Source organism: Megalobrama amblycephala, linkage group LG6, assembly GCF_018812025.1.
Source record: "Megalobrama amblycephala isolate DHTTF-2021 linkage group LG6, ASM1881202v1, whole genome shotgun sequence".
Classification (NCBI taxonomy): domain Eukaryota; kingdom Metazoa; phylum Chordata; class Actinopteri; order Cypriniformes; family Xenocyprididae; genus Megalobrama; species Megalobrama amblycephala.
The window spans coordinates 5385966-5412188 of record NC_063049.1 but is presented as its reverse complement, the minus strand read 5'-3'; the positions used below and the strand labels follow the sequence as shown (position 1 = coordinate 5412188).

Below are 26223 nucleotides of genomic sequence, written 5' to 3'. Positions count from 1 at the left end.
TACGGGTGTGAAACGACATGAGGGTGAGTAATTAATGACAGAAATTTCATTTTTGGGTGAACTAACCCTTTAATATTACTCAGTACTTAAAGGTATAATTACAGTGTAACAAAGACACCTTAAAATAAAGTGTAACAAAATAATCTTACTAACCCCAAGCAAGTGTAAACACATGCAACTTAATAAGTCTTCTTAATAACAGAGAATCAAATGAAAATCTAAATGAATAAATTCAGTGCAAGTCTTCCTGAGTCTCAAAAAACTGACTTTCTTCACTGACTTTCAAAAAACACTTTTCTTACAAATATCTTCGACTGTGTTCCTCAGAAGAAAGAAAGTCACACAGGTTTGGACCAAGAATCCCTCTGGTGATCTGTTGAATATGACACAGCCTGAAACAAACACTAGGTGGCAGTCTCACCATGTTGGTCTGGTTGGTTACAGGAGCCACATCTTTAATGTTGAGCCTGTGGACGTTTTCCAGCAGCAGACTGAACAGAGGCAGGTACAGCGTGGCCAAGCGAGCCTGCTGACCCTGAAACACACACACACACACGCGGCTCGTATTCAGTACAGTAGCAAAACAGCACACGACGCAGCAGACGCACGAGTGCGCGCTCACCTTGGAGGAGTAGCGGTCGTCGAAGGCGTGTTTGATCATCAGGTTCTTCAGCACCTGTACGGCGATCTGACGGATGTCTCTGAACTCCTGCATGGCTCCACCCACCTCCCTCAGCAACAGACCCACCAGGAAGTGATTCTTACAGAAGTCATCGGTTAGAGAGTAGTCCAGCTGAAGATCTGGGCCCAAAACACAAGAAATATTCTGATTTGTTGTTGTTTTGGCTTATTCTAATGTTCGTTCTCTCTCATTTTAAATCATTTTAAGTCATCTTAAACTGAATGTTTGCTGAAGCCTGGTTGAGGACCGCTGGATTTGAGGAAGACGGCCGTTATAAAACTAATGCTCATTAGAGATATGAGTCAGTCAATTCACATTCAATCAACGTTCAACAAGCTCTCCGACTATAACATGTGTTTCTGATCTTCTCTTCAGTGACGGATCACCTTGAAAGCGCTGGATTCGACCCTTCCCGAACGGCATGGGCAGGTTGAGAGGAACGTAGTGTTCGTGATTACAGACCACCTTCAGAAACTCAAACTTAAACTCATTCAGCGTCTGAGAGAGAGAGAGAGAGAGAGAGGAGGGTGTCAGATGGGAAATATTTCTGAGCTGGAATATCTATATGAAAAACAGATCCAAAGCCAAAAAAAATCATCAAAATCTGCATGTAAACAGGGATATAGAAGCAGGAGCAAGTTACTTTTGAGTCTCCGGGCATGAAGCAGTTGATGTAGTTGTTGATCTGTTTGAAGACGAAGCCTCGGTCCATGAAGGTGAAGCAGCGCTGGTGAAAACAGAGTTTAGACCGATTCAAGACGTACCTTTATCCTCAAAACAGATGAGTTGTTAACTAAAACTGAATTAACTAAAACTGAAATAAAAATAAACACTGTTGACCTTCTCTTACCTGTTAACCCACCCTTAAACCCTCCCATCCCACCAAACCTGTCCTAATATTACCCATAACCCAAGAGTTTTACAATACAACACCTACACCAACTATACCTACAGAATTAAGAAATATTGCATCCTTTACTTCTTTTCTGCATCAATAAATCAGTGGATAATCAATCATGTGTTCATAATCTGGAGTGCTCACCTTGACAAAGACAGCGAGGCTGTGATTGGCGTTTCGTGTGGCGTCCAGGTTGTCTTTGTATTTCTGTGTGATATGAGGCATCAGCATGGTGACCAGTGTCTCCACAGAGTGATAGAAGGACGCTGAGAAACGCTGGCTCCTGGAAACCTACAGGTCACGGCAGGGGTCAAAGGTCTGAATCAATGTGAGTTTTGTTTTTGTGAGTATAGACGTACTTATGAAAAAAGAAAATTCAGAAGAACACTTGACTGGTATTTGCTCATACAAACACGTTGACTTATACTGACCTTGACCTTGCCTGTCTCGATCAGGTACTGAGCCATAGACTTGACCAAAACCTCACAGAAATACCAGGAGTACTAGAGCAGGAAGAACAGAGGAGCAGATTCAAGAGGATATACAGCACAGCAGCAGCCCTTAGACATGAACAGTGCTGGAGTTTACTCAAGTCAGCTTTCTTTTGAAGTAAAATAATAGATGAGAATTTCACTCTTCTTTTTATGTACTTAATACATTTATACTTAATTATACTTGACAAGTATGGAAGCTAAGCTTGTTTCCATCACAGAATAAAAAATAAAAATGGGGTCACGCTTAAGTTTAGGTATCGGGTACGATTAAAGGATGTAGAATAAAGTCATTAATGTGTGCTTTATGAGTAATAATAAAAAGTCAATATGCATATGCATATTAATATACATGCTAACAAGCAACTAATGAGAATTGGACCCTAAACTAAAGTGTTACCAAAAAAAGGTAATTGCAACTTTTTAAATGACAATTTTTATAAAAGCAAGTTTTATAATAGCATCTCACAGTTCTGAGAAAAAAAGTCACAATTACGAGTTATAAACTCAGAATTGCAATAAATAAAGTCAGAATTGGATATAAAAATTCATAATGACCTTTTTTATTGTTTATTCCATGGCGGACACAAGCTTTCATAGACAAGGATACAGAAAAGTCTAAACATATTCAGCCTATACTTGTAATATAAACAAAATCGTAAATCTTTTGATGGAGATATACTTAAGAAAAGTATTTTAAGTGTATTTTTCTTGCAGTTGTATTTACTGTTTTGATAAAGTGGCTTATTAAATCCTTTTTTTTCACACATATTGGCTTCTTTGAGGTACTTTTCAGCATATGTGTTACATACTATCTGAGAAACCTACATGTTATAGTTTATATAACAAGCTTTGTGGTGAAATAGTACACTAGTGGAACTGAACCTGATGGTTTTTGTACAAAGTGCCGCTGACCCTCACAGAAACAGATAAACATGTGGCTGATTTTACTGATAATTTCTCCATGGTTTGAGTTAAACCATGAGTATCACGTTACGTTCACTTAAAAAAACAAGTATACTTTCAGTATAAAAATTTAAAAATTATAAAAATTAGACAATTTAGTCCTAAGAAGTTTTGAAATAGTGCACTTACAATTATACTACTAGTACATTGATTTTAGCATACTTACTACATAAAGTATACTCGTAAAATGTGCTTGAACTTTACTTAATAAAATGAACTTAAAGAATACTTTTTTTGTCAGGGGTGTTGAATCTGATTCACCTTCAACAGTTTGTTGCTGGTGAGGAAGTCCGTCGAGGGTTTCAGGATGGTGGTCATGGCTTTCGCCAGTTCCTCATGGACAGTTTTACCGTTGGTTAAGTTTGTCTCGGTCTTCAAAACATACTACACACACACACACACAACACAAGAATGTCGATGATTCAGGGTCACAATCAGGATTACGTGTTTTACATCACAAGAAAGATGTGACACGTCAGCTCACCTTTACATAGGAGCGCAAGTGATGCTCCAGACCCTCTTCATGACACTGAGCCACGACATGGATCATCACCCTGACCAGAGCCGAGCGGGACGGCACACAAAATGAGTGAACATCCTTAAACACTACAACTGAAACAGGTTTGTTAACTGAAATAAAGCTGAAATAAAATAATAAAATAAAAAATAAAGCTGTAATAAAAATAAAATAATAAAATAAAGCTGAAATAAAGTTAAAAAAATAAAAATAAAATAAATAAATGAAAAACATAAACTAAACAAAAATTAGAAAACTTTAAGAAATACATTTAAATTTAAGCTAAAATAAAATAAAAAGAAATAAATAAATGAAAATAAATGAAAAACAAACTAAACAAAAATTAGAAATGTTGAATAAATTAGATAAATTTAAGTTTAAGCACTAAAATTTCTAACTGGATATAAATAAAATAAATAAACTAAAATAAATAAATTAAACCTGAATTGTATTATTTAAAAAAATAAAAAATAAAATAAAATAAAATAAAATAATAAAATAAAATAAAATAAAATAAAATAAAATAAAATAAAATATATTTATATTAAATGAAAAATGAAACTAAACGGAAATTAACAATATTGCGTTGGTGAGTAAATGAAATAAATTTAAGCTGAAGCACTAAAATTACTAACTTGAAATAAATAAAAACTAAAACTGAAATAGAAATAAATTAAACCTAAATTGTATTATTTAAAAAAAAGACAACACAACAAAATTACCAAAAATTTTACTTAAATTAAAATGAAAACTAAAAAAACGTAAAAGCAATAATAGTACATAAATGGCCCCACTTTATATTAAGTGTCTTTAACTAATGTATGATGCTCTTATTGTGTGCTTACATGTTTTTACACTGTACTTATATGTAAAAATACCTGCATGTAATTACACATTTCTGTAATCGCACCTATAATGACACTTTTGATCTTCTCTTAGCCCGTAACCCACCCTTAAACCTTAAACCTTACCTATATCCCAAGTGTTGTACAATATAACACCAACACAATCAGTTCATCCTAACAATTATTGTTTTTAATGTAAGTAGTAGTTAAAGACGCTTAATATAAAGTGGGACCTAAATGACACTAGATGAACACTGTAAGAGACCTGGTGACGTTCACAGCAACATCTTCCAGGCCGGAGGTGGTGAGCACACGAAACAGCTGGTTGAGAACGGTGGGGAGGAACTTCACCATCACATGAGCCTCCATGGCGTGAAGACTCTGATAGAGAGAGAGAGAGAGGGAACTGTGATCTCAGGAGGCCTGATAATGTAGATGAACAAACACCTGCAGGCCTCAAACATCCTCAGGAAGGACAAACAGGAAGTACCTTCAGGTATTTGATCAGTTCTCCTCCTGATTGGCCCGTGGATTCAATACTCTGGCAGTGATGGAAAAAGTTATGCAGATGTTGATCCTGATGAGAAACAGGCACCAATCAGGACGAAAAATAATGAACAAGTCAATCGATAAGAGTTTGTGACACAGCAGGGGTATCACATGTGTCTCTGTGAAGATGTGCAGGCAGACGCTTCATACCTGTGTGTAGACGGTGGACACCAGCTGTGTGGAGACTTTGAGCAGCGGCCTCCCCCCATCCACCCACTTCACCTCCTGACCTGTGTGCTGCTGTAACACACACACACACACACACACACACGCACACACACACACACACACACACACACACGTTTAATTAAGGTCGCCACGGAACCAACATTGACAATTCTTGTTTTTTGTTTTGTTTGTTTTTTTATTGGATATTGCAATATTTATTATAAATAATTTATCTGTGCACATTATTTTATTTTTAATAAGAGCTCTTGTATGAATATATGCAAATTTCACCTCTTCACTTATGTACTTGTTTACTTCCACAGTGTACACTTTTATAATTCACCCCCAAACAAAATATGTCAAAAGGTGCGTCCCAAATCGCATATTTGTGCACTATTCTATGATGTTTTTAAGTATAAATAGTGCAGTAGTGCGTTCACACTGAAAATTCCAAAAAGAAAAAGTGCACTTTAAATACCCGGATGATGCACTAAATTAACGGAAAAAAGAAGTGTGGAATGTTGGACACTTCCTGCACTCAACTGTAGCAGCTTTAATTATGTAGCGGAGGGGGAGGGGCTGTCAGACCCCGATGTTAAATGACAAAATAACCTTATACAATTCACGCACTACATGGATGAGTGCATAGTGCACAAGTACATAGTGTGTAAGTGCATAGTGTATAGTGTGTCGTTTGGGACGCAACTAAAAACATTTTTATAAACAATGGCTTCCAAAAGGGACAAAAGAAAAAACAAAACAAAACAAGACAAAATAACAAACAAAACACAACAAAATACAACATAACATAACACAACAAAACATAAAATAAAAAACACAACACAACAAAACAAAAACAAACAAAACAACACAACAACAACACAAAACATAAAACAAAATGTACAAAACAAGACAAAATAAAATACAAGAAAACAAAACAAAGCAAAACACAACAAAAACAAAACAAACAACACAGCACAGAAAAAACAAAAAACAAACAAAACAACTCAAAATAAAACAACACAACAAAAAACAAACAACACGACAAAACAAAACACAGCAAAAACAAAAACAAATAAACACAACAAAACAAAAACACAAAAAAGAACCAAACAAGACAAAACAGAAGAAAACAAAACAACAAACAAAACAACACAAATTAAAAAAGAAAAAAGAAAACAACAAACAAAACACAACAAAGTACAAAACAAGACAAAACACAAGAAAACAAAACAAACCAAAACACAAAACAACAACAAAAAAACACAACAAAAACAACACAAAACTCAACAAAACAAACAAAACACAGCACAGCAAAACAACAAAAAAACAAAGCAACTCAAAACAACAAAATTAAACAACACAACAAAAAGAAAACAACAAAACCACACAAATAAAAAACAAAAACACAACACAACAAAACAACAAAGACAACAAAGTACAAATCAAGACAAAACACATGAAAATAAAACAAACCAAAACACATGAAAAAACAAAACAACACAACACAACAAAAAAACAAATAAAACAACAACAAAAACAACAAAACAAGACAACAGAACTAAAAAAAAAAAACAAATAAAACAACAACAAAAACAAAACAAAACAAAAGAACTAAAAAACAAACAAACAAACAAACAAACAAAACACAGCATGCCAAAACAAAAAACAAACAAAATACAAACAACACAGCAAAAACAACACACAAAAAAAACTAACACAACACGGCAAAATAAAATAAAAAAATAAACACAACAAAACACAAAACAAAACACAAAAACACAACATAAACAAAACAAGAGCAGCATGATCCCATCAGAGCGTGGCTCTCTCACCTTGCTGCTGTTGTCCTGGAAGCTCAGGTAACCTGGAGGCAGGTTTGCAGCTACTGCCACCTGCTGTTCATTCACGATCACTCTGCCGTCCTTCAGCAGGGGGAGCCACGCGTATCCCACTGCAAACACACACAACACACGTGGAGAACAGAGACAGAGACTGTGTTTAATTAGTTACAATGGAGCGAAACGTTAATCCTCCTTTAATTCTTTCACAGGGTAAGTTTGCGGCTGGTTTCAGACGGCAGTGCGTCTCACCTTGCGTCTCCACCTGCTCTCGTCTCTTGGTGCTGGCTTTGCTGTTGCTGTCACAGCTGATGTGATAGAGGGTGAACAGAAGATGATGTCTGTCTGTCAGCTGAACCGGCAACTCTATTTTAAACTGGACACGTAAAGACAAGTGTTAAAAGAGTCTGTAAACACACAGACACACGGAGATGCAGAGCTCCCGTCTCACCTCCTCATAAAACTCTGGGCTCTGCTGGTGGTGCAGGACGGCAGCAAACGCTTTCTTACAGAACAGAGGTCCTCCGGGACGCCCATATATACACTGACAAAACACAGACACACGATCACGTACACATTTAACTGTAGGATTACAGTTTTAATAAATATAACTACACTATCGTTCTGAAGTTTGGGGTCGGTAAGATTGTAAATGTTTTTGAAAGACGTCTCTTCTGCTCAGAGTTATTTTATGAACTGAAAAAAACATTTAAAAAAAAATAGAAATCTTTTGTAAAATAATAAAATGTTTATAAAATGTCTTTACTGTCACTTTTGATCAGTTAAATATGAAGCCTCTAAAGGGATGTGAGGATGGAAAAAAATATAAGATGGGAGGAAAAATTAAATTTAAAAGGTTTTACGTTCTCTCGCAAAAGTTTTGTGTTCTTTCCGAGGTAACGCAAAGTTTCTTGAAGGAACGCGAAACATTTGTGAGCGAACGTAAAACCTTTTAAATTAAATTTTTCCTCCCATCTCATATTTTTCAATTTAGGGGCTGCGTAAGTTAATGCATCCATGCTAAATAAAAGTATTAATTTACTATAAAAAAATAATAATAAAAAAAATCTTACCAACATCAAACTTCTGAACGGTAGTGTATATATTGATTGTGTCATGTGGCTTGTTGCTGGCATGTTACAGAACAAATGGAGGCACATGTGCAGTCATACGCCTGGGGTAAAAATGTGGTAAAATCACTGCAGACACTGAGCTGAGTTTGTGTGTAACGTTACCTTCAGTGGGAGAGCGTCCTCTTCATCCGAATCTCTGAATTCCACACACAGAGCGATGTTTCTGGCCTGAAACACAAGAGGAAAGCATGAAACACTTCACTGAGCCCCACCTTAAAGACCGTCCACCATAATGTCTGACACACTTTTCTCAAACTTCATGAGGGAACTGCAAGGTATTTTGAGCTGAAACTTCACAGACACATTCTGGGCACAGCAGAGACTTATATTACATCTTGTGAAAGGGCCATTATAGGTCCCCTTTAAAAAGAGACTAAAAAGGGGGTGATGGTTAAACGATTAGTTCACTTTTAAATAAAATTTTCCTGATAATTTCCTCACCTCCATGTCATCCAAGATATTCATGACTTTCTTTCTTCAGTTGAAAAGAAATGAAGGTTTTTGATGAAAACATTCCAGGATTATTCTCCTTATAGTGGACTTCACTGGGCACCAAATGGTTGAAGGTCAAAATGTCAGTTTCAGTGCGGTGTTAATTTCGTTGACGAAACGACATTTTTTTCACGGACGAAAACGAGACGATGACTAAACAAAAATGCGTTTTGAATGACTAAAACTATGACTAAAATCTACTCTAATTTTCGTCAACGAATAAAAACGAGACGAAAATGAAAGAGTGACGATTTGGGAAGATATCCAGTCAGGACTGCTGTTCTGTGTGGAAGATGCGCACATTTGAAGTGTAATGTGCTTATCTAACCGCGGGAAACGCGGCGCTGTTGCGCCCTCTACAGGCTCGTCCAGCAGCACTTCAGACTGCTTCGCAATTAATGAATAGCGAATATTCATTATTCATATTCATTCATTGATTGCTTATAAGCTAAAGTTGATGAATTATGGCAATGTTTACAACACAATGTTTATATGGTAGCATGTTTTAGACGGTTGTAAGAATGCATATTTTATCTCCCTCATGAGAAGCCTGCTACAGTGCAGACTGCAAACATTTCAGAATAAGAGTCACGCTGTATTTCGGGATGGTTTATAATTATTATTTTTTCCTGGTCATTATTGTTATTTTGTTTAAACAATAAACTGTATTTAATTTAATTTCTATTTAATTCATAGTAAACTACTGTATCTTCTGTCACAGGAAGGAAAGACTAAGAACCTTAATTGACACATTATTCAATATATTTTACAAGTATAAGGGTTATTATAACTAAACCTAAAACCAAAGAAATCTTTTCATTACTTGAAATAAACATTACCTGAAATAAAAATAAATATATAAAAATGTAAACTTATTTTATTTCATAGTTTCTAAGCTTTAGCTTAACCTGAGGTATTAAAATAAACAGAAATAAAAACTTAGACATTTAAAAGCAAAATCTAAAAGACATAAACACAAAAAATTACTAATACTTTTAACTAAAATTACAATGAAAGCAGAAAAACTACAAATCAAATCTAATAAAAATTAAACGAAAAGTATAATAGAATGAAAGTGAAAAGTGTGTCAATCCCTGAAAAGTACTGAATTTTGCTCTTTTGTGTCTTTTTGCACTTGAATGGTCAAAAACCGTCTGCTTTGGGGAGCAAAGTACAGTAGATTTAGTCGAATAAAATCTTATGATATTTAGTCTACTAAAACTAGACTAAAACTAAAACAATTTCCGATGACTAAAACTAGACTAAAACTAAAACAATTTCCGATGACTAAAACTAGACTAAAACTAAATCAAAATTTGCTGTCAAAATCAACACTGGTTCAGTGCAGCTTCAAAGGGATTTAAATGATACCAGACAAGGAATAAGAGTCTTATCTAGAGAAACCATTGGTCATTTTTGAAAAAAATACAACTGTATATGCTTTATAACACAAATGATCGCCGTGCACGTGTTTCCGCTTTCCGTATTCTTCAAAAAGCTTATGCTGTATGTCCAACGGCTTCCCTATTCTACTTACGGAACAAAAGCGGAACTGGAGCCACGTTCGTTCCGTAAGTTAAATAGGGAAGGCGTAGGATATATATTTTATAAAGCATATACAGTTGTATTTTTTTTTTAAATGAGCGATGGTTTCTCTAGATAAGACTCTTATTCCTCGTCTGGTATCATTTAAAGCTCTTTGAAGCTGCACTGAAACTGTAATTTTGACCTTCAACTGTTTGGTGCCCATTGAAGTCCACTATATGGAGAATAATCCTGGAATGTTTTCATCAAAAACCTTAATTTCTTTTCGACTGAAGAAAGAAAGACATGAACATCTTGGATGACATGAGGGTGAGTAAATTATCAGGATAATTTAATTTGAAAGTGAACTAATCCTTTAAGAGGTTAAGACATTTTAAGGACCCACGGGGACTCCATAGAAAAGGAAGTCAGAGCTGTGTGTTGAGAGCTTTAGTGTTGTTGTACCTTCGTGAAGCTTTTCTGGCTGTCGTATTTGAGATGTCGTGGATACACGTACAGGTGATTGTTGTAAGTTGTGAAAGGCTGAGAGCATTTGGCGATAGATGGCACAAACTCTTCCACCTCCGACACCAGCCTGCCCCGATCCACACCATCAGTCTGACGCAGAGGAAGATAGGAGGGCGTGACACAATCTACACACACACACACACACACACACACACACACACACACACACACACAGAGAGGAATCAACCAATCCTGAACCACTCCAAACACTCAACATGTGTCTTTCACTGCATTCAGAAAGGCTTGTGTGTGAGTATGAAAGCCTTACTGCTCAGATCTGGTGCCACGCTATCAACCGTAACATCCAAATTACCCAGAATCACAGGCAACTTGGCCATCTTTTCTGGCCTGAGAGAAGAGAAAGCACAAAGGAGGGCAGAATAACAAGCGTGAGTGCCTGACGGGGGCGAAGAGAGACTATACTGTTTCTAAAACATCAACACCGCTGACAGAACTGAGAAAAACAACACCAGTGTGTACAACTTGATTCTGCAGGTCATACAAACACCAGTGCTACTATTGGAGCGCTCGACTGTAAGACTGACTTCCTGAAGTCCGCGAGCAGTCTGAACATGTCCTCGTTGGAGAGCTTGTTGCCGTCCTGCCTGTAGAGAGCCGAGAATCGAGCGCTCTTGTCCACCGTCCCAGAGGCGTCCTTAAACAGAGGCCTGAGAAACACACGCGGAGATCAGAGCTGGTGAGAGAGATAACAGCACACACATCCTGATCCTGCCCAGCTCATCTTTAACATCACAGTGGAAAGATAAACTTACTGGCATGGCTTAACATCTACAACCAACACCCTTTTCCAGAACAAAACACAGGAACAGAAAAACAGCTGGACAGTCATTTGGCTGAGCAATATTGATTCTGCTCGTGATATCTCACACACTCAGAGCAGACATCAGCGTGTGATGCTTCAGTGCAAAAACATTTTCATCTTTATTTGAAACTTAACCAGGTGCTATAAGCACAGGTACAGCGCTGTGAAACACGTATCTGCATTTACAAAGCTCCAATTTTCACTTTTAACTAGTTGCTTATTAGCTGCATATTACTAGGACATTGGCTGTTTATTAGTACTTATAAAGCAGATATTAATGCCTTATTCTGCTTGACCATATTCAACATCCCTAAATCCTACACAATACCTAAATTTAACAACTACCTCACTAACTATTAATAAGCAGTAATTAGGAGTTTATTGAGGCAAAAGTTATAGTTAATAGTGAGAACTGGACCCTAAAAGTGTGACCAAAGTTTTGTCTGAGCAAACCTTTCCATAAAAATAAAGCTCAATATATAATGTGCCAGATTCACAATATTTCCCTGCTGAAATTAATACAGTTTACATGCATTATTACTACTGTATGGAAGAGGATTAGGGCCAAGCAATAATAAAAAAATAAAACCACCTCGAGATTAAAGTTGTTAAATTTAGAGAAAAAACTCGTTAAATTTCGAGAAAAAAGTCGAGATAAAATGTTGAGAATAAACTCGTTAAATTACGAAAAAAAAACTCATTAAATTTCGAGAAAAAAGTCGAGATAAAATGTTGAGTATAAACTCATTAAATTACGAGAAAAAAACTCGTTAAATTTCGAGAAAAAAGTCGAGATAAAATGTTGAGAATAAAGTCATTAAATTACGAGAAAAAACTCGTTAAATTTCAAGAAAAAAGTCGAGATAAAATGTTGAGAATAAAGTCATTAAATTACGAGAAAAAACTCGTTAAATTTCAAGAAAAAAGTTGAGATAAAATGTTGAGAATAAACTCGTTAAATTTCGAGAAAAAAGTCGAGATAAAATGTTGAGAATAAAGTCATTAAATTACGAGAAAAAAACTCGTTAAATTTCGAGAAAAAAGTCGAGATAAAATGTTGAGAATAAAGTCATTAAATTACGAGAAAAACTCGTTAAATTTCAAGAAAAAAGTCGAGATAAAATGTTGAGAAAAAACTCGTTAAATTACGAGAAAAAAGTCGAGATAAAATGTTGAGAATAAACTCATTAAATTACAAGAAAAAAACTCGTTAAATTTCAAGAAAAAAGTCGAGATAAAATGTTGAGAATAAACTCGTTAAATTACGAGAAAAAAACTCATTAAATTTCGAGAAAAAAGTTGAGATAAAATGTTGAGAATAAACTCATTAAATTACGAGAAAAAACTCGTTAAATTTCAAGAAAAAAGTCGAGATAAAATGTTGAGAAAAAACTCGTTAAATTACAAGAAAAAAACTCGTTAAATTTCAAGAAAAAAGTCGAGATAAAATGTTGAGAATAAACTCGTTAAATTACGAGAAAAAAACTCATTAAATTTCGAGAAAAAAGTTGAGATAAAATGTTGAGAATAAACTCATTAAATTACAAGAAAAAAACTCGTTAAATTTCAAGAAAAAAGTCGAGATAAAATGTTGAGAATAAACTCGTTAAATTACGAGAAAAAAACTCATTAAATTTCGAGAAAAAAGTTGAGATAAAATGTTGAGAATAAAGTCATTAAATTACGAGAAAAAACTCGTTAAATTTCAAGAAAAAAGTCGAGATAAAATGTTGAGAATAAACTCATTAAATTACAAGAAAAAAACTCGTAAAATTTCAAGAAAAAAGTCGAGATAAAATGTTGAGAATAAACTCGTTAAATTACGAGAAAAAAACTCATTAAATTTCGAGAAAAAAGTTGAGATAAAATGTTGAGAATAAAGTCATTAAATTACGAGAAAAAACTCGTTAAATTTCAAGAAAAAAGTCGAGATAAAATGTTGAGAAAAAACTCGTTAAATTACGAGAAAAAAGTCGAGATAAAATGTTGAGAATAAACTCATTAAATTACAAGAAAAAAACTCGTTAAATTTCAAGAAAAAAGTCGAGATAAAATGTTGAGAAAAAACTCGTTAAATTACGAGAAAAAAGTCGAGATAAAATGTTGAGTATAAACTCATTAAATTACAAGAAAAAAACTCGTTAAATTTCAAGAAAAAAGTCGAGATAAAATGTTGAGAATAAACTCGTTAAATTACGAGAAAAAAACTCATTAAATTTCGAGAAAAAAGTTGAGATAAAATGTTGAGAATAAACTCATTAAATTATGACTTTATTCTCAACATTTGATCTCGACTTTTTTCTCAAAATTTAACAACATTTTTCTCATAATTTAACAAATTTGTTCTCGTAATTTAACTACTTTTTTCTCGTAATTTAATGACTTTCTCAACATTTTATCTCGACTTTTTTCTCAAAATTTAATGACATTTTTCTCGTAATTTAATGACTTTATTCTCAACATTTTATTTCGACTTTTTTCTTGAAATTTAACAAGTTTTTTTCTCGAAATTTAACAACTTTAATCTCGAGATGATTTTATTTTTTTATTATTGCTTGGCCCTAATCCTCTTCCGTACTACTGCCCACAGAAAGCAGATGATAGATTTAAAAAAAAAAAAGAAGTTTGTACATTTTGTATAATTTGTGCACAAAATAAATGTACAAAATATGCAGTTTTCCTTCCCCAAATCAAAAGAAAGACCAAGAAATATATATTTCACAAATTATAGGCAAAGAAGACTATTTTAAGACCATTAAAGTCACCATGAAATCAAAATGGACAACATTTTTTTTTAATAAAAAATAGAATGTTGTTGTGTTTATTATAAAAGATTTTTAAGCATTGTGGCATTTTCATGACAAATAAATGGATATTACACCCAAAAATGAAGAAAGTCTTCTGAAAAGTAGCAATACCCTAGTAAAAAAAAAAAACTATTTAAAATAAATTTATTTCATACTAAATATATTTCAAATCCATTAACATATTTATTGACACATCACTGAAGACTAACTGATATAAAATTATAATGCATCTTTATTTGGAGTATTTCTTTATTGCACAATGTCTTAAAATTATGCCTAAAATGTGTTTTAATATCACTATTAATAAGGATTATATGATCTTTGTATAATATCAGTCTTTAAAAGCGAGATATTTAAAGTGTACCTGAAGTTTACTTGCAATAGTTCAAGTTTATCACAATCAAATATACTTCAGTATATGTTTAGTTGGATCTCAGCACTATAACTAAAGTGCATTAAGTACAAAATTAGTTTAAGACTTTAAGTATAACAGTTTAGTATACCAAAAGTACAGTCGCAGGGTATTTTTTTAAGCACATAAATATGTAAATGTATTCGTAGTATACTTACCACAAAATAAATGTATTTCAAATACATTTTAGTATTTATTTTTTTCCACTAGGGTAGGTTTGTGTGAAGAAAATAATATTTGAAACCTTAAACCGTTGTTTCTGGCCAACTGTCATGAATGGAGGTATAAATTATTAGTATTTTCCTCACATGCACATATCATTTAGCTTCAGAAGACACTGATTCATCCACATGTATGAGTTACTGTCACATTCACTTTGTGTGGTTTTTAAAGTGTAAAATGTTAGGTTACTATCCACTTGCATTATATAGGTCATTTTTCTAAAAATCTTTGTGTTTATCTGAAGAAAATAAAGTCATATACATCTAAGGCTGAGCAAACGATGAGAGAGTTTTCATTTTGGGGTGAACTGTCCCTTTCAGCAAATTCTGGTCAAGATGATTTTTTTTTTTTTACATATTTGTTTTTAACTAACTCCAGTACAGCAAATACTACTATGATGAATACTCACCGTACTTTATTTAATTACAGTAGTCTATTGAGATTTGGGGTGGTGGGGATAATATCACAATGTAAAAAATTACCTAAAGTATATTATTTGCTAACTACATTCTTTAAATTGTAATGTTGACATCCATTTTCTGTAAAGCTGCTTTGAAATGATATGTATCGTGAAAAGCGCTATACAAATAAATTTGAATTGAATTGAATTAAAAAATGGTAATGCATCATCTTAGTGTGTGAGTTTCAAGAGGTTTTTCTCACCTGGCAGCCCATGCGAAGGGCATTCGGTACTGACCCAGGCGGCTGCAGGCCATCTTGGCATTCTTCAAAACCTTCTGAGCAGCCTGAGGAGAGAGGAAAGAAAAGCATTGCACGACTGAAGAAATGCAGCTCTGTAATTACGTTTGTCTGAAGCGTTTCACATTATTTATTTTATAGAATGGAAAGAGCATGACAGGTCTCTAGGCGGAGTGGAGCTAGTATATCTGACAGCTTTAGAAACACTCGCCAACATCTGCTTTATCCACTTGTTTTGACTGTTTCCAGAGGGATAAGAATGATATCACACACACACACACACACACACACACACACACACACACACACACACACACACACACACACACAGCCGTACCTTAGCAGAGTCGGAGTTCTTCATGTAAGGCTCAGCACAATGTGCTATTCCACCCTGTAAAACCTTCTCTATCCGTGCGACCAAGAAGATCTCAGGGTGCGGACAGGTCACGGAAAACACTCCCTACAGACACACGGGATTGCAAAGAGTCAAAGTAGTAGATTTTCACAAACAAGCTTCACAATGTGTTATGTACACTACTGTTTGTGGTCAGTAATAATGTTTACACTTTATTTTGATGGCACACTTTAGACATTCTACTGACTAACTGTGCAACTACATGTCTAAAGTGGACCATCAAAATAAAGTGTATTTTATCCAGTAATGATGCATTAAACTGATCAAAAGTGACAGTTAAGACATTTATAATGTTACAAAAGATTCTATTTCAAATAAACGCTGTTCTTTTCAGAGAATTCTGAAAAAATATGAATCAGCGCAACTGTTTTCAACACTGATAATAATCAGAAAATATAGCTGCAAGCAGCAATTACGGGGCCAAGCACAAAAACGGCACAAGAAGCCAGCCAACATGGCTGGGAGCATCAGACTAACTGCAACAGTGAGCAATTAAAGACCTATTAAGATCATTTTAGGCAAACGAGCTGAAAAATGACCAAAAATGAGGATTTACTGGTTCATCACTTTCGACCAATAGGTGGCGCTGTCTCCAAATTGTTGTGGTATGGTCAGAGTGAGGTGACAATGACACTTGCAAAGTTTAGTGTCAATATGTCAAAGCATTGCAGAGATACAGCTTCAAGAGTCGTTTTTGCATCATGCCTCAAATTCTTTGCTCCAGTATACGAAAACGTTTCGACTTATCAACTTGAAATCCATAACTTTTTGTCGGCATGGTCTGAAGATGATACGGTTCAATTTTGGTGAAAATCGGAGCAACGGTCTAGGAGGAGTTCGAAAAAGTAGGTTTTTATAGAAAAACAATATGGCGGACAGGAAGTTCAGCTGACTATGGCAAATTTGATATCTGTGTTCTCAGCATGACCCAAGGAATCTACTGAGACCAATATCATTACAATCGGTTAATATAGTCAAAAGTTATTAGTATTTTTGTAAATTTTGTTATAACTTTTGGCCACAAGGTGGCGCTGGTCCGAAACTTCTCAGGCGCCTTCAGGGCATTGTGCTGATGACCCATACCAAGTTTTGTAAAGATACGTTAATGCGTTCGTAAAATACAGCATTTTAGCACAAAATTCAAAAAATGTCTGATATGGGAAAATTGGATATCATTAGACTCGGCATGATTCCCCGAATTTATTATTTTTGGACAAACCCATCAGAAGTTATAAGCAAAAATAGCCATTTTTCATATCTCTGCACCACTAGGTGACACTGCGCCGAAACGCTGCATGATGCCTCAGGTCATGCTTGTGATGACATGTACCAAGTTTGGTCTGAATACGATAAAGCGTTGCGGAGATACAGCTTTATGTCTATTTTCGCAAGCACTGCGTACAATTTGTTCGCGTGTTTTTCGAAAACAGTTTGAGGAATCAACTTGAATTCCATAACTTTTTCTCGGCATGGTCTGAAGATGATCTGGTTCAATTTTCGTGAAAATCGGAGTAACGGCCTAGGAGGAGTTCGAAAAAGTAGGTTTTTCAGAAAATTCAAAATGACGGAAAAATGACGTCATAGGGTGCAATTGATTCGGCTTGAGCCAAGGAATCAGAGGAAAAGAATTTTGTTTCTAGCCCTTATGGTTCAAAAGTTATTAGCATAAACATAAGTGCAACTTTGGGCAGCTGGTGGCGCTAGAGGGATTGAGTTAGAGACGCCAAATTTGCTATGGACATAGTTCAGACTGTCCTCTAACTGTGTGCCAAATTTCATAACTTTCCCGCAAGCGGTTCTATGGGCTGCCATAGACTCAAGAGCGGAAGAAGAAGAATAATAATCGAAAATAAAAATAAAAAAAAGAACGCCAACAGAAACAATAGGTGCCTCCGCACCTTCGGTGCTTGGCCCCTAATTAAAGTATGAGGCCTGAAAATGGCAAAAACTGCACAAAAATTCAAAACAGCTGTTGCGTTTAGGGCTTTGCTCCAAGAGGGCTTTTTTTTTTTTTTTTTAAGGTATTGGGACATTATATGTATGTACTGAATTTCATTTGTTGGAATTTCATAGGTGGCGCTATTGAGCCATTTTGTCACACCTAATTCTGAAACCCATATCAGATGTAAATTTTCACCAGTTCTGACGAGTGTGCAAAGTTTCATGAGTTTTTGTGCATGTTTAGACCCTCAAAAAGTGATTCATTTTGCAGAATAAGAAGAAGAAGAAGAAGAAGAAGAAGAAGAGGAATTGGAGCAATTCCAAGAGTGTCCTTGCACCATTGGTGCCCTAATGAGCAGCAAATCATCATATTAAAATGATTTCTGAAGGATCATGTGACACTGAAGACTGGAGTAATGATGCTGAAAATTCAGCTTTGATCACAGGAATAAATTACACTTTACTATATATTCACATAGTCAAATTGGTGAGCAGAACAGACCTGCTTCAAAGCATAAATAATCTTACGGGCTTCAAACTTTTGACCTATTTTTAACAGCGTATGTGTGATTTTCTTTGTATGTGCGACACTTTAAATGCATTTGAGGAATGAACCCAAGTTATTATCTCTGGTTCTGAACAGCAGGTTGTTGATAGAGACCGGATGTGGTGTGTGTCCTCACCTGTCGTGGAAACTGACCGACGCTCTCTGTCAGGCTGCCGGCGGTCGGTTGCGCTCCTTGCGGACTGTCTGGTGCTGCGGAGCTGTTGTGAGATCCTGACGAGGGCAGCAGCGCTTTCACAGACGGATGGTTCATGTCCACATGGAAGTCTGAGGAGATCTTACGACAACTCTGAACATCAAACAACGACAGAGAGACGAAGAAAGGCTCCACCTGCAACACAAACCAATGCAGAAACTCTCAGATGAAACAAGACGAAGAGGGTTTATTGTGAAGAAGGTGGCTGGAAACTCAATTTACGAATTTCTTCATGATTTCAGCAAAGGTACTAAGTGATCAATGGTTATAGTTAATGAGGTGAGGTACGTTAGTGGTCGGTCCCTCTTCATTCTCCGCCACACAGCTCTGCAGGTTGAAGGACAGATCGTTACAGTTCACCAAGATCCGTTTCCCAAACTTCTCCTCAAAGGGCTTCACTTCCGGCTCGATCCCGGAGAAGTCCAGTTTCTGCTCAGAGTGGAAGATGAGATCGATGATAAGTTCATGAGTTTCATCTATGCTGTGGTCATTTAGTGCAGAGAGGAAAACTAGTGTAAGAGGCTGTTGTATCTCAGTGATGTACCTGTAAGTCTGGGTCCAGCGTGAAGAGTTTCAGCCGTGTCTCGTTTCTCATCTTGCTCTCGATGTCTCTGGCACTCTGAGAACAGAGCAGGAGAGATATCAGTCAAAACCTCTGAAGATTTTTGTCATTTACTTCCACCTCCAGATGAACAGAACCAAATGTGGTTAGCATAGTACAGTTATGTTCAAAATAATAGCAGTGTGTTTAAAAAAGTGCTCGTTTACTGGTGTGTTTGGGGTCGTTGTCTTGTTGAAACACCCATTTTAAGGGCATTTCCTCTTTGGCATAAGGCAACATAACCTCTTCAAGTATTTTGATGTAGTCAAACTGATCCATGATCCCTGGAATCCGATAAATAGGCCCAACACCATAGTATGAGAAACATCCCCATATCATGCTTGTGCCACCATGCTTCACTGTCTTCACAGTGTACTGTGGCTTGAATTCAGTGTTAGGGGGTCGCCTGACAAACTGTCGGTGGCCCCTAGACCCAAAAAGAACAGTCTTGCTTTCATCTGTCCACAAAATATTGCGCCACTTCTCTTTAGGCCAGTCGATGTGTTCTTTGGCAAACTGTAACCTCTTCGGCACGTGTCGTTTTTTCAACAATGGGACTTTGCGAGGGCTTCTTGCCGATAGCTTGGCTTCACATAGGCGTCTTCTAATTGTTACAGTACTCAAAGGTAACTTTAGACTTTCTTTGATCTCCCTGGAGCTGATCATTGGCTGAGTCTTTGCCATTTTGGCTATTCTTCGATCCATTCAAATGGTTGTTTTCCGTTTTCTTCCATGTCTTTCTGATTTTGGTTGCCATTTTAAAGCATTGGATATAATTTTAGCTGAGCAGCCTATCATTTTCTGCACTTCTTTATATGTTTTCCCCTCTCTAATCAACTTTTTAATCAAAGTACGTTGTTCTTCTGAACAATGTCTGGAACAACCCTTTTTACTCCGATTTTCAGAGAGAAATGCACAGTACAACATTTGCTGCCTTCGTCCTTAAATAAGGGCCATTTGTTTGACATCAGTTTTTTCACAGAATTAATTGAAATTGATTAATCTCTAATTGAACTCCACACTGCTATTATTTTGAACACGCCCATTTCAATTAATGATTCAGTGACACACAATCAGCAGCATGCATGTCATGACTGTTGGGTTTTTGGTTTTCTATTACTCTACTACAACTATTAGTAAAATATTTGCCATGTACAAATATAATTTCTATCAAAAACAGTGATTGATCTGGTTAGTGATGTTGGACTGGTTAGAGGTCAGACAATAAATGATTATTAGGACAATACTGTACAATGAGGATTTTATTACTAATCTGGGTTAAAAGGTTTAGTTTACAAGGTACTTTGACCAACAAAATGATTGTTTTAGAGTAAAGGTGCGGTCACATTTATTGCTGGTGATTTGGCAAACAATCCAGTGCGTATCTGTGTTTGTGCTCTGGAGAGCGTCAAAGGTTTCTATTTACAATGTGTTTTTGCAGCGTTGAGCAGTGTAGCCACTCATAGGCGTATCTGTTGAGTTCTTGAATGCAATAGCCCATCAGAGGTGTTTAAATTACAATCACTCACCGTACAAAGTTGGAGTTTGTCAAGTGCTGTGTTCTGCACGCACAAATCTTCTCATTATAACAAAATAAGGACGTTATGTAAATAAGAGATTCATTGTTAAAGATGCCCTAGAACCAGTTTTCACAAGATGTAATATAAGTCTAAGGTGTCCCCTGAATATGTCTGTGAAGTTTCAGCTCAAAATACCCCATATAATTTTTTTAATTCTTTTTTTTAACTGCCTATTTTGGGGCATCATTAACTATGCACCAATTCAGGCTGCGGCCCCTTTAAATCGCGCGCTCCCTGCCCCCCGAGCTCTCGACTATAAAACAGTGCATTTACAAAGTTCACACAGCTAATATAACCCTCAAATGGATCTTTACAAGATGTTCGTCATTCATGCTGCATGCATGCGTCGGATCCTGTGAGTATAGTATTTATTTGGATGTTTACATTTGATTCTGAATGAGTTTGATAGTGCTCCGTGGCTAAAGCTAACATTACACACTGTTGGAGAGATTTATAAAGAATGAAGTTGTGTTTATGAATTATACAGACTGCGAGTGTTTAAAAATGAAAATAGCGACGGCTCTTGTCTCCGTGAATACAGTAAGAAACGATGGTAACTTTAATCACATTTAACAGTACATTAGCAACATGCTAACGAAACATTTAGAAAGACAATTCACAAATATCACTAAAAATATCATGTTATCATGGATCATGTCAGTTATTATTGCTCCATCTGCCATTTTTCGCTATTGTTCTTGCTTGCTTACCTAGTCTGATGATTCAGCTGTGCACAGATCCAGACGTTAATACTGGCTGCCCTTGTCTAATGCCTTGAACATGGGCTGGCATATGCAAATATTGGGGGCGTACATATTAATGATCCCGACTGTTACGTAACAGTCGGTGTTATGTTGAGATTCGCCTGTTCTTTGGAGGTCTTTTAAACAAATGAGATTTATATAAGAAGGAGGAAACAATGGTGTTTGAGACTCACTGTATGTCATTTCCATGTACTGAACTCTTGTTATTCAACTATGCCGAGGTAAATTCAATTTTTGATTCTAGGGCACCTTTAAGAGTTTCTTTTGGTTCTTTTGGTCCAGACCAGAAAAGTTCACATCTTATGACATCACATCCTGCTTTTGGTTGGTTTAGATGTCTTTGGTCTGTGTTGTGTTCAAATGAACCGCACTAAGAGAGCAATCGCACCAGAGTTCGTTTTAATCCAACCAAACCTGCCAAGTGTGAACACAATAGTCTAGCTACAGATCGAGTGTACCATGATTACTGAAGTGTGACTTACCTGAAAACTGTCCATACTGCTAGAAGAGTGATCGCTTTTCCCCTGTTCATCATCTACAACAGAGATAGACGGAAGAACGTCATTACACCACACAGTAACCACAGTGACTCTCTGGTCATTGTGTATACAGTCACTCCCATGTGTGGAGGTCAGTGGTTTGTGTGTGTGTTTGATTCAGGAATGTGACTAAAATGAACATATGACTAAGGGTTCTGTATAATCTGGATAAACACACACCGTCGTGTAAGTCTCCGTTCCTCTTGTCCTGCATGGCCAGCTCAAAACTGCTGTTGAGGATCCGGTTGAGGGTGCCGATCCACTCCTCCATCTCGCTCTCGGAGTCTGCGGCCAGAACATAGCCACTCTTATCCTGCATCTTCAGCTCGAACGCAAACCTCCGCACACGATTGTTCTACATGCAAAGAAAAACTAATGTCAATACATATAAAAAACGGATAGAAATGAACATGCACCTGCCGATGTCTAGTGAACCAAGACATTCAGATTATCATTGGTACAATTTAAACCATGTAAAACCTTCCCAGAAGCCTGGGAAAAGAGTGAGATGATTTCCATATGGAGGCTGACAGATTCCCGACCCGTCCCAGGGCAGGACTTACAGCGTGGTTAAGTGTCTTTAAAGGGATGGGTTTCAAAACATAAGACCAGGGGCATTTGGTCAGGCAAAGACAACCAAAGAGAAATGCAGGAGTCCAACTTTTGACCCCTGAGCAGTCGGGGATTTCTGCTCCATCAGAGGCTGGGAAGATCTTCTGCTCAGCTGGCAGAATGAGCTGAGATCAAAACCATCCACGCCTTCACTGTGACTCTGACAGGAAGTTTCATGTGTTTACAAGTAGGATATGAATGTGTGAATTGTATGAAAACATGTTTGGGTCCAAAGCCAAAAGAAATGAAAGAACTTCTATTTTTCATGAAGAAAATGAAGTCAATTTGTAGGACAACTACGATTTTTGCATTTGGACTTTTTCATGACAATTAAGCACATTTATCAAAAGCTTAATTTTTTTTTTTAAGTTCATTATTCTGAAGAATGACCCATTAGATTCTCATAAAAGAATCTAATGAGTAAAACAGTAAAGTAAAAATACAGTATGGAAAAAAATAATTTTTTAATTAAAAATAGCCTAAATTAAAGTCAGTACAAACCGATGACGTGATGTAATATGATGTATGCTGAAAATGTTATATATACATATAATTATTGTAATACAGAAAAACAAATTATAAAATGTACATAATATATTTACATTTAAATGAATACATTTAATGACATTTTATAAACATATTTTGGGATAACGCAGTTACATTCTTTTCTCTTCTGTTCTTTTTAGTAAGTGTTGTGTGGAGGCGAGGTGAGGGGTGTGTCAGAGGTCAGAGGTCAGAGGGCTAATTTAACGGATACAACTCATTACAGATAATGACAAAGCAACGCATGAAGGGTGTGACGCTGGTTTGTTGACCATACCTATGAGTGATTATGGCCACAGGTTCCAGAAAATTCCACACTAAAATAACTCGGGGGGCCGGGTGTGGGTGTAGCGCGTTATTTTGGGAGTGTATGTGGAAAATTCACTCCCAGAAAGAATGCTTATCAATTATCAAAACACAGGGAGAAGAGCTCTTTCATCCTTCACTCTCTCCTTTCTTTGCCTTCCCATAATGCTCAGCTCTCCTTTCTATTCTATGAACAGTTCTGTTTTAAAGTACACTTCAGCATACTTTTAAAAAGAGACTTATTACGGAAATATATTTTAAAAGAATATACTTAAATGCTAAATTAATGTAACGTTTTAAGACAACCGCAATTAAAAACAATGAGTTCATGGTTGTGACATCAATACCATGATGATTTCTAAAATGGAGCAAACATTTGAGTTTGTCTTCACACCTGCACCACTCCCATACAGGAGTCCAGGAAGATGGTTCCTTTGGGCTCTTTGTTGATCTTCTCATCCTTGTAGAAGTTGAGATTATATGACCCGTCGCCCAGCTGCGTCAGGTGGAAATACCTTCTTTTAAATGACTGAGTGAAAAAAGAAGAGTGCAAATGAGACATGAAATGCAAACACGTGCATAGACATAACATCTCTTCAGAATTAAGTCTCACCCTCATGGTGACGCTGATGGCACTGTTCACGTTGCCCTTATGCAGCCAGCCCTGTTTAATGAGACCACCCTTCTGAGAGCCGAGAGAGGCCGTGTCCTTTACACACACACAAACACAAAAACAAGAGATAGTTTTGTGATGACAGTCTAATGCTTGTCTGTTTGATCCTGCAGATAGAAAAAAGTGGGAGTCAAATAAGGAAGAAAGAACAGAATCCAGACTCACAACTGAACAGAACCTCAGATAATCCTGATTCAAAGAACACTAGAGAACCTCAGATAAACCTGATTCAAAGAACACTACAGAACCTCAGATAAACCTGATTCAAAGAACACTAGAGAACCTCAGATAAACCTGATTCAAAGAACACTACAGAACCTCAGATAACCTGATTCAAAGAACACTAGAGAACCTCAGATAAACCTGATTCAAAGAACACTAGAGAACCTCAGATAAACCTGATTCAAAGAACACTACAGAACCTCAGATAAACCTGATTCAAAGAACGCAACCGAACCTCAGATAATCCTGATTCAAAGAACGCAACCGAACCTCAGATAATCCTGATTCAAAGAACACTAGAGAACCTCAGATAAACCTGATTCAAAGAACACTAGAGAACCTCAGATAAACCTGATTCAAAGAACGCAACCAAACCTCAGATAATCCTGATTCAAAGAACGCAACAGAACCTCAGATAAACCTGATTCAAAGAACGCAACCGAACCTCAGATAATCCTGATTCAAAGAATGCAACAGAACCTCAGATAAACCTGATTCAAAGAACACTACAGAACCTCAGATAAACCTGATTCAAAGAACGCAACCGAACCTCAGATAATCCTGATTCAAAGAACGCTACAGAACCTCAGATAAACCTGATTCAAAGAACGCTACAGAACCTCAGATAAACCTGATTCAAAGAACGCTACAGAACCTCAGATAAACCTGATTCAAAGAACACTAGAGAACCTCAGATAATCCTGATTCAAAGAACGCTACAGAACCTCAGATAAACCTCAGATAAACCTGATTCAAAGAACACTACAGAACCTCAGATAAACCTGATTCAAAGAACGCAACCGAACCTCAGATAATCCTGATTCAAAGAATGCTACAGAACCTCAGATAAACCTGATTCAAAGAACGCTACAGAACCTCAGATAAACCTGATTCAAAGAACGCTACAGAACCTCAGATAATCCTGATTCAAAGAACACTAGAGAACCTCAGATAATCCTGATTCAAAGAACGCTACAGAACCTCAGATAATCCTGATTCAAAGAACGCTACAGAACCTCAGATAAACCTGATTCAAAGAACGCTACAGAACCTCAGATAAACCTGATTCAAAGAACGCTACAGAACCTCAGATAATCCTGATTCAAAGAACACTAGAGAACCTCAGATAAACCTGATTCAAAGAACGCAACCGAACCTCAGATAATCCTGATTCAAAGAATGCAACAGAACCTCAGATAAACCTGATTCAAAGAACACTACAGAACCTCAGATAAACCTGATTCAAAGAACGCAACCGAACCTCAGATAATCCTGATTCAAAGAATGCTACAGAACCTCAGATAAACCTGATTCAAAGAACGCAACCGAACCTCAGATAATCCTGATTCAAAGAACACTAGAGAACCTCAGATAATCCTGATTCAAAGAACGCTACAGAACCTCAGATAATCCTGATTCAAAGAATGCAACAGAACCTCAGATAAACCTGATTCAAAGAACACTAGAGAACCTCAGATAAACCTGATTCAAAGAATGCAACAGAACCTCAGATAAACCTTATTCAAAGAACGCAACCGAACCTCAGATAATCCTGATTCAAAGAATGCAACAGAACCTCAGATAAACCTGATTCAAAGAACGCAACCGAACCTCAGATAATCCTGATTCAAAGAACACTAGAGAACCTCAGATAATCCTGATTCAAAGA

At 36.4% G+C, this 26223-nt stretch overlaps 1 protein-coding gene across 7 annotated transcripts in view; it reads right to left on the bottom strand.

The window, feature by feature from the left end:
• The window catches only part of zmp:0000001200 (dedicator of cytokinesis protein 9), a 115513-nt gene that overhangs the window by 26992 nt on the left and 62298 nt on the right, over nucleotides 1-26223 (bottom strand). For 5 of the 7 annotated variants that reach the window (XM_048192705.1, XM_048192704.1, XM_048192702.1 and 2 more), the window contains exons 6-32: nucleotides 24273-24368; nucleotides 24054-24188; nucleotides 22379-22553; nucleotides 22142-22194; nucleotides 19259-19333; nucleotides 19003-19143; nucleotides 18637-18849; nucleotides 15935-16057; nucleotides 15562-15644; nucleotides 11180-11302; nucleotides 10903-10982; nucleotides 10572-10759; nucleotides 8193-8258; nucleotides 7409-7501; nucleotides 7210-7333; nucleotides 6952-7070; nucleotides 5099-5188; nucleotides 4890-4976; nucleotides 4665-4780; nucleotides 3522-3591; nucleotides 3299-3421; nucleotides 2012-2083; nucleotides 1725-1871; nucleotides 1326-1409; nucleotides 1069-1180; nucleotides 623-801; nucleotides 422-535 (exon numbers count right to left, since the gene is read on the bottom strand). In XM_048192705.1, coding sequence (XP_048048662.1) covers nucleotides 422-535; nucleotides 623-801; nucleotides 1069-1180; nucleotides 1326-1409; nucleotides 1725-1871; nucleotides 2012-2083; nucleotides 3299-3421; nucleotides 3522-3591; nucleotides 4665-4780; nucleotides 4890-4976; nucleotides 5099-5188; nucleotides 6952-7070; nucleotides 7210-7333; nucleotides 7409-7501; nucleotides 8193-8258; nucleotides 10572-10759; nucleotides 10903-10982; nucleotides 11180-11302; nucleotides 15562-15644; nucleotides 15935-16057; nucleotides 18637-18849; nucleotides 19003-19143; nucleotides 19259-19333; nucleotides 22142-22194; nucleotides 22379-22553; nucleotides 24054-24188; nucleotides 24273-24368 — 3081 coding nt within the window. The remainder of the gene's footprint in view (nucleotides 1-421; nucleotides 536-622; nucleotides 802-1068; nucleotides 1181-1325; nucleotides 1410-1724; nucleotides 1872-2011; nucleotides 2084-3298; nucleotides 3422-3521; nucleotides 3592-4664; nucleotides 4781-4889; nucleotides 4977-5098; nucleotides 5189-6951; nucleotides 7071-7209; nucleotides 7334-7408; nucleotides 7502-8192; nucleotides 8259-10571; nucleotides 10760-10902; nucleotides 10983-11179; nucleotides 11303-15561; nucleotides 15645-15934; nucleotides 16058-18636; nucleotides 18850-19002; nucleotides 19144-19258; nucleotides 19334-22141; nucleotides 22195-22378; nucleotides 22554-24053; nucleotides 24189-24272; nucleotides 24369-26223) is intronic. The other 2 variants (XM_048192703.1, XM_048192700.1) reach the window with 1 other exon arrangement.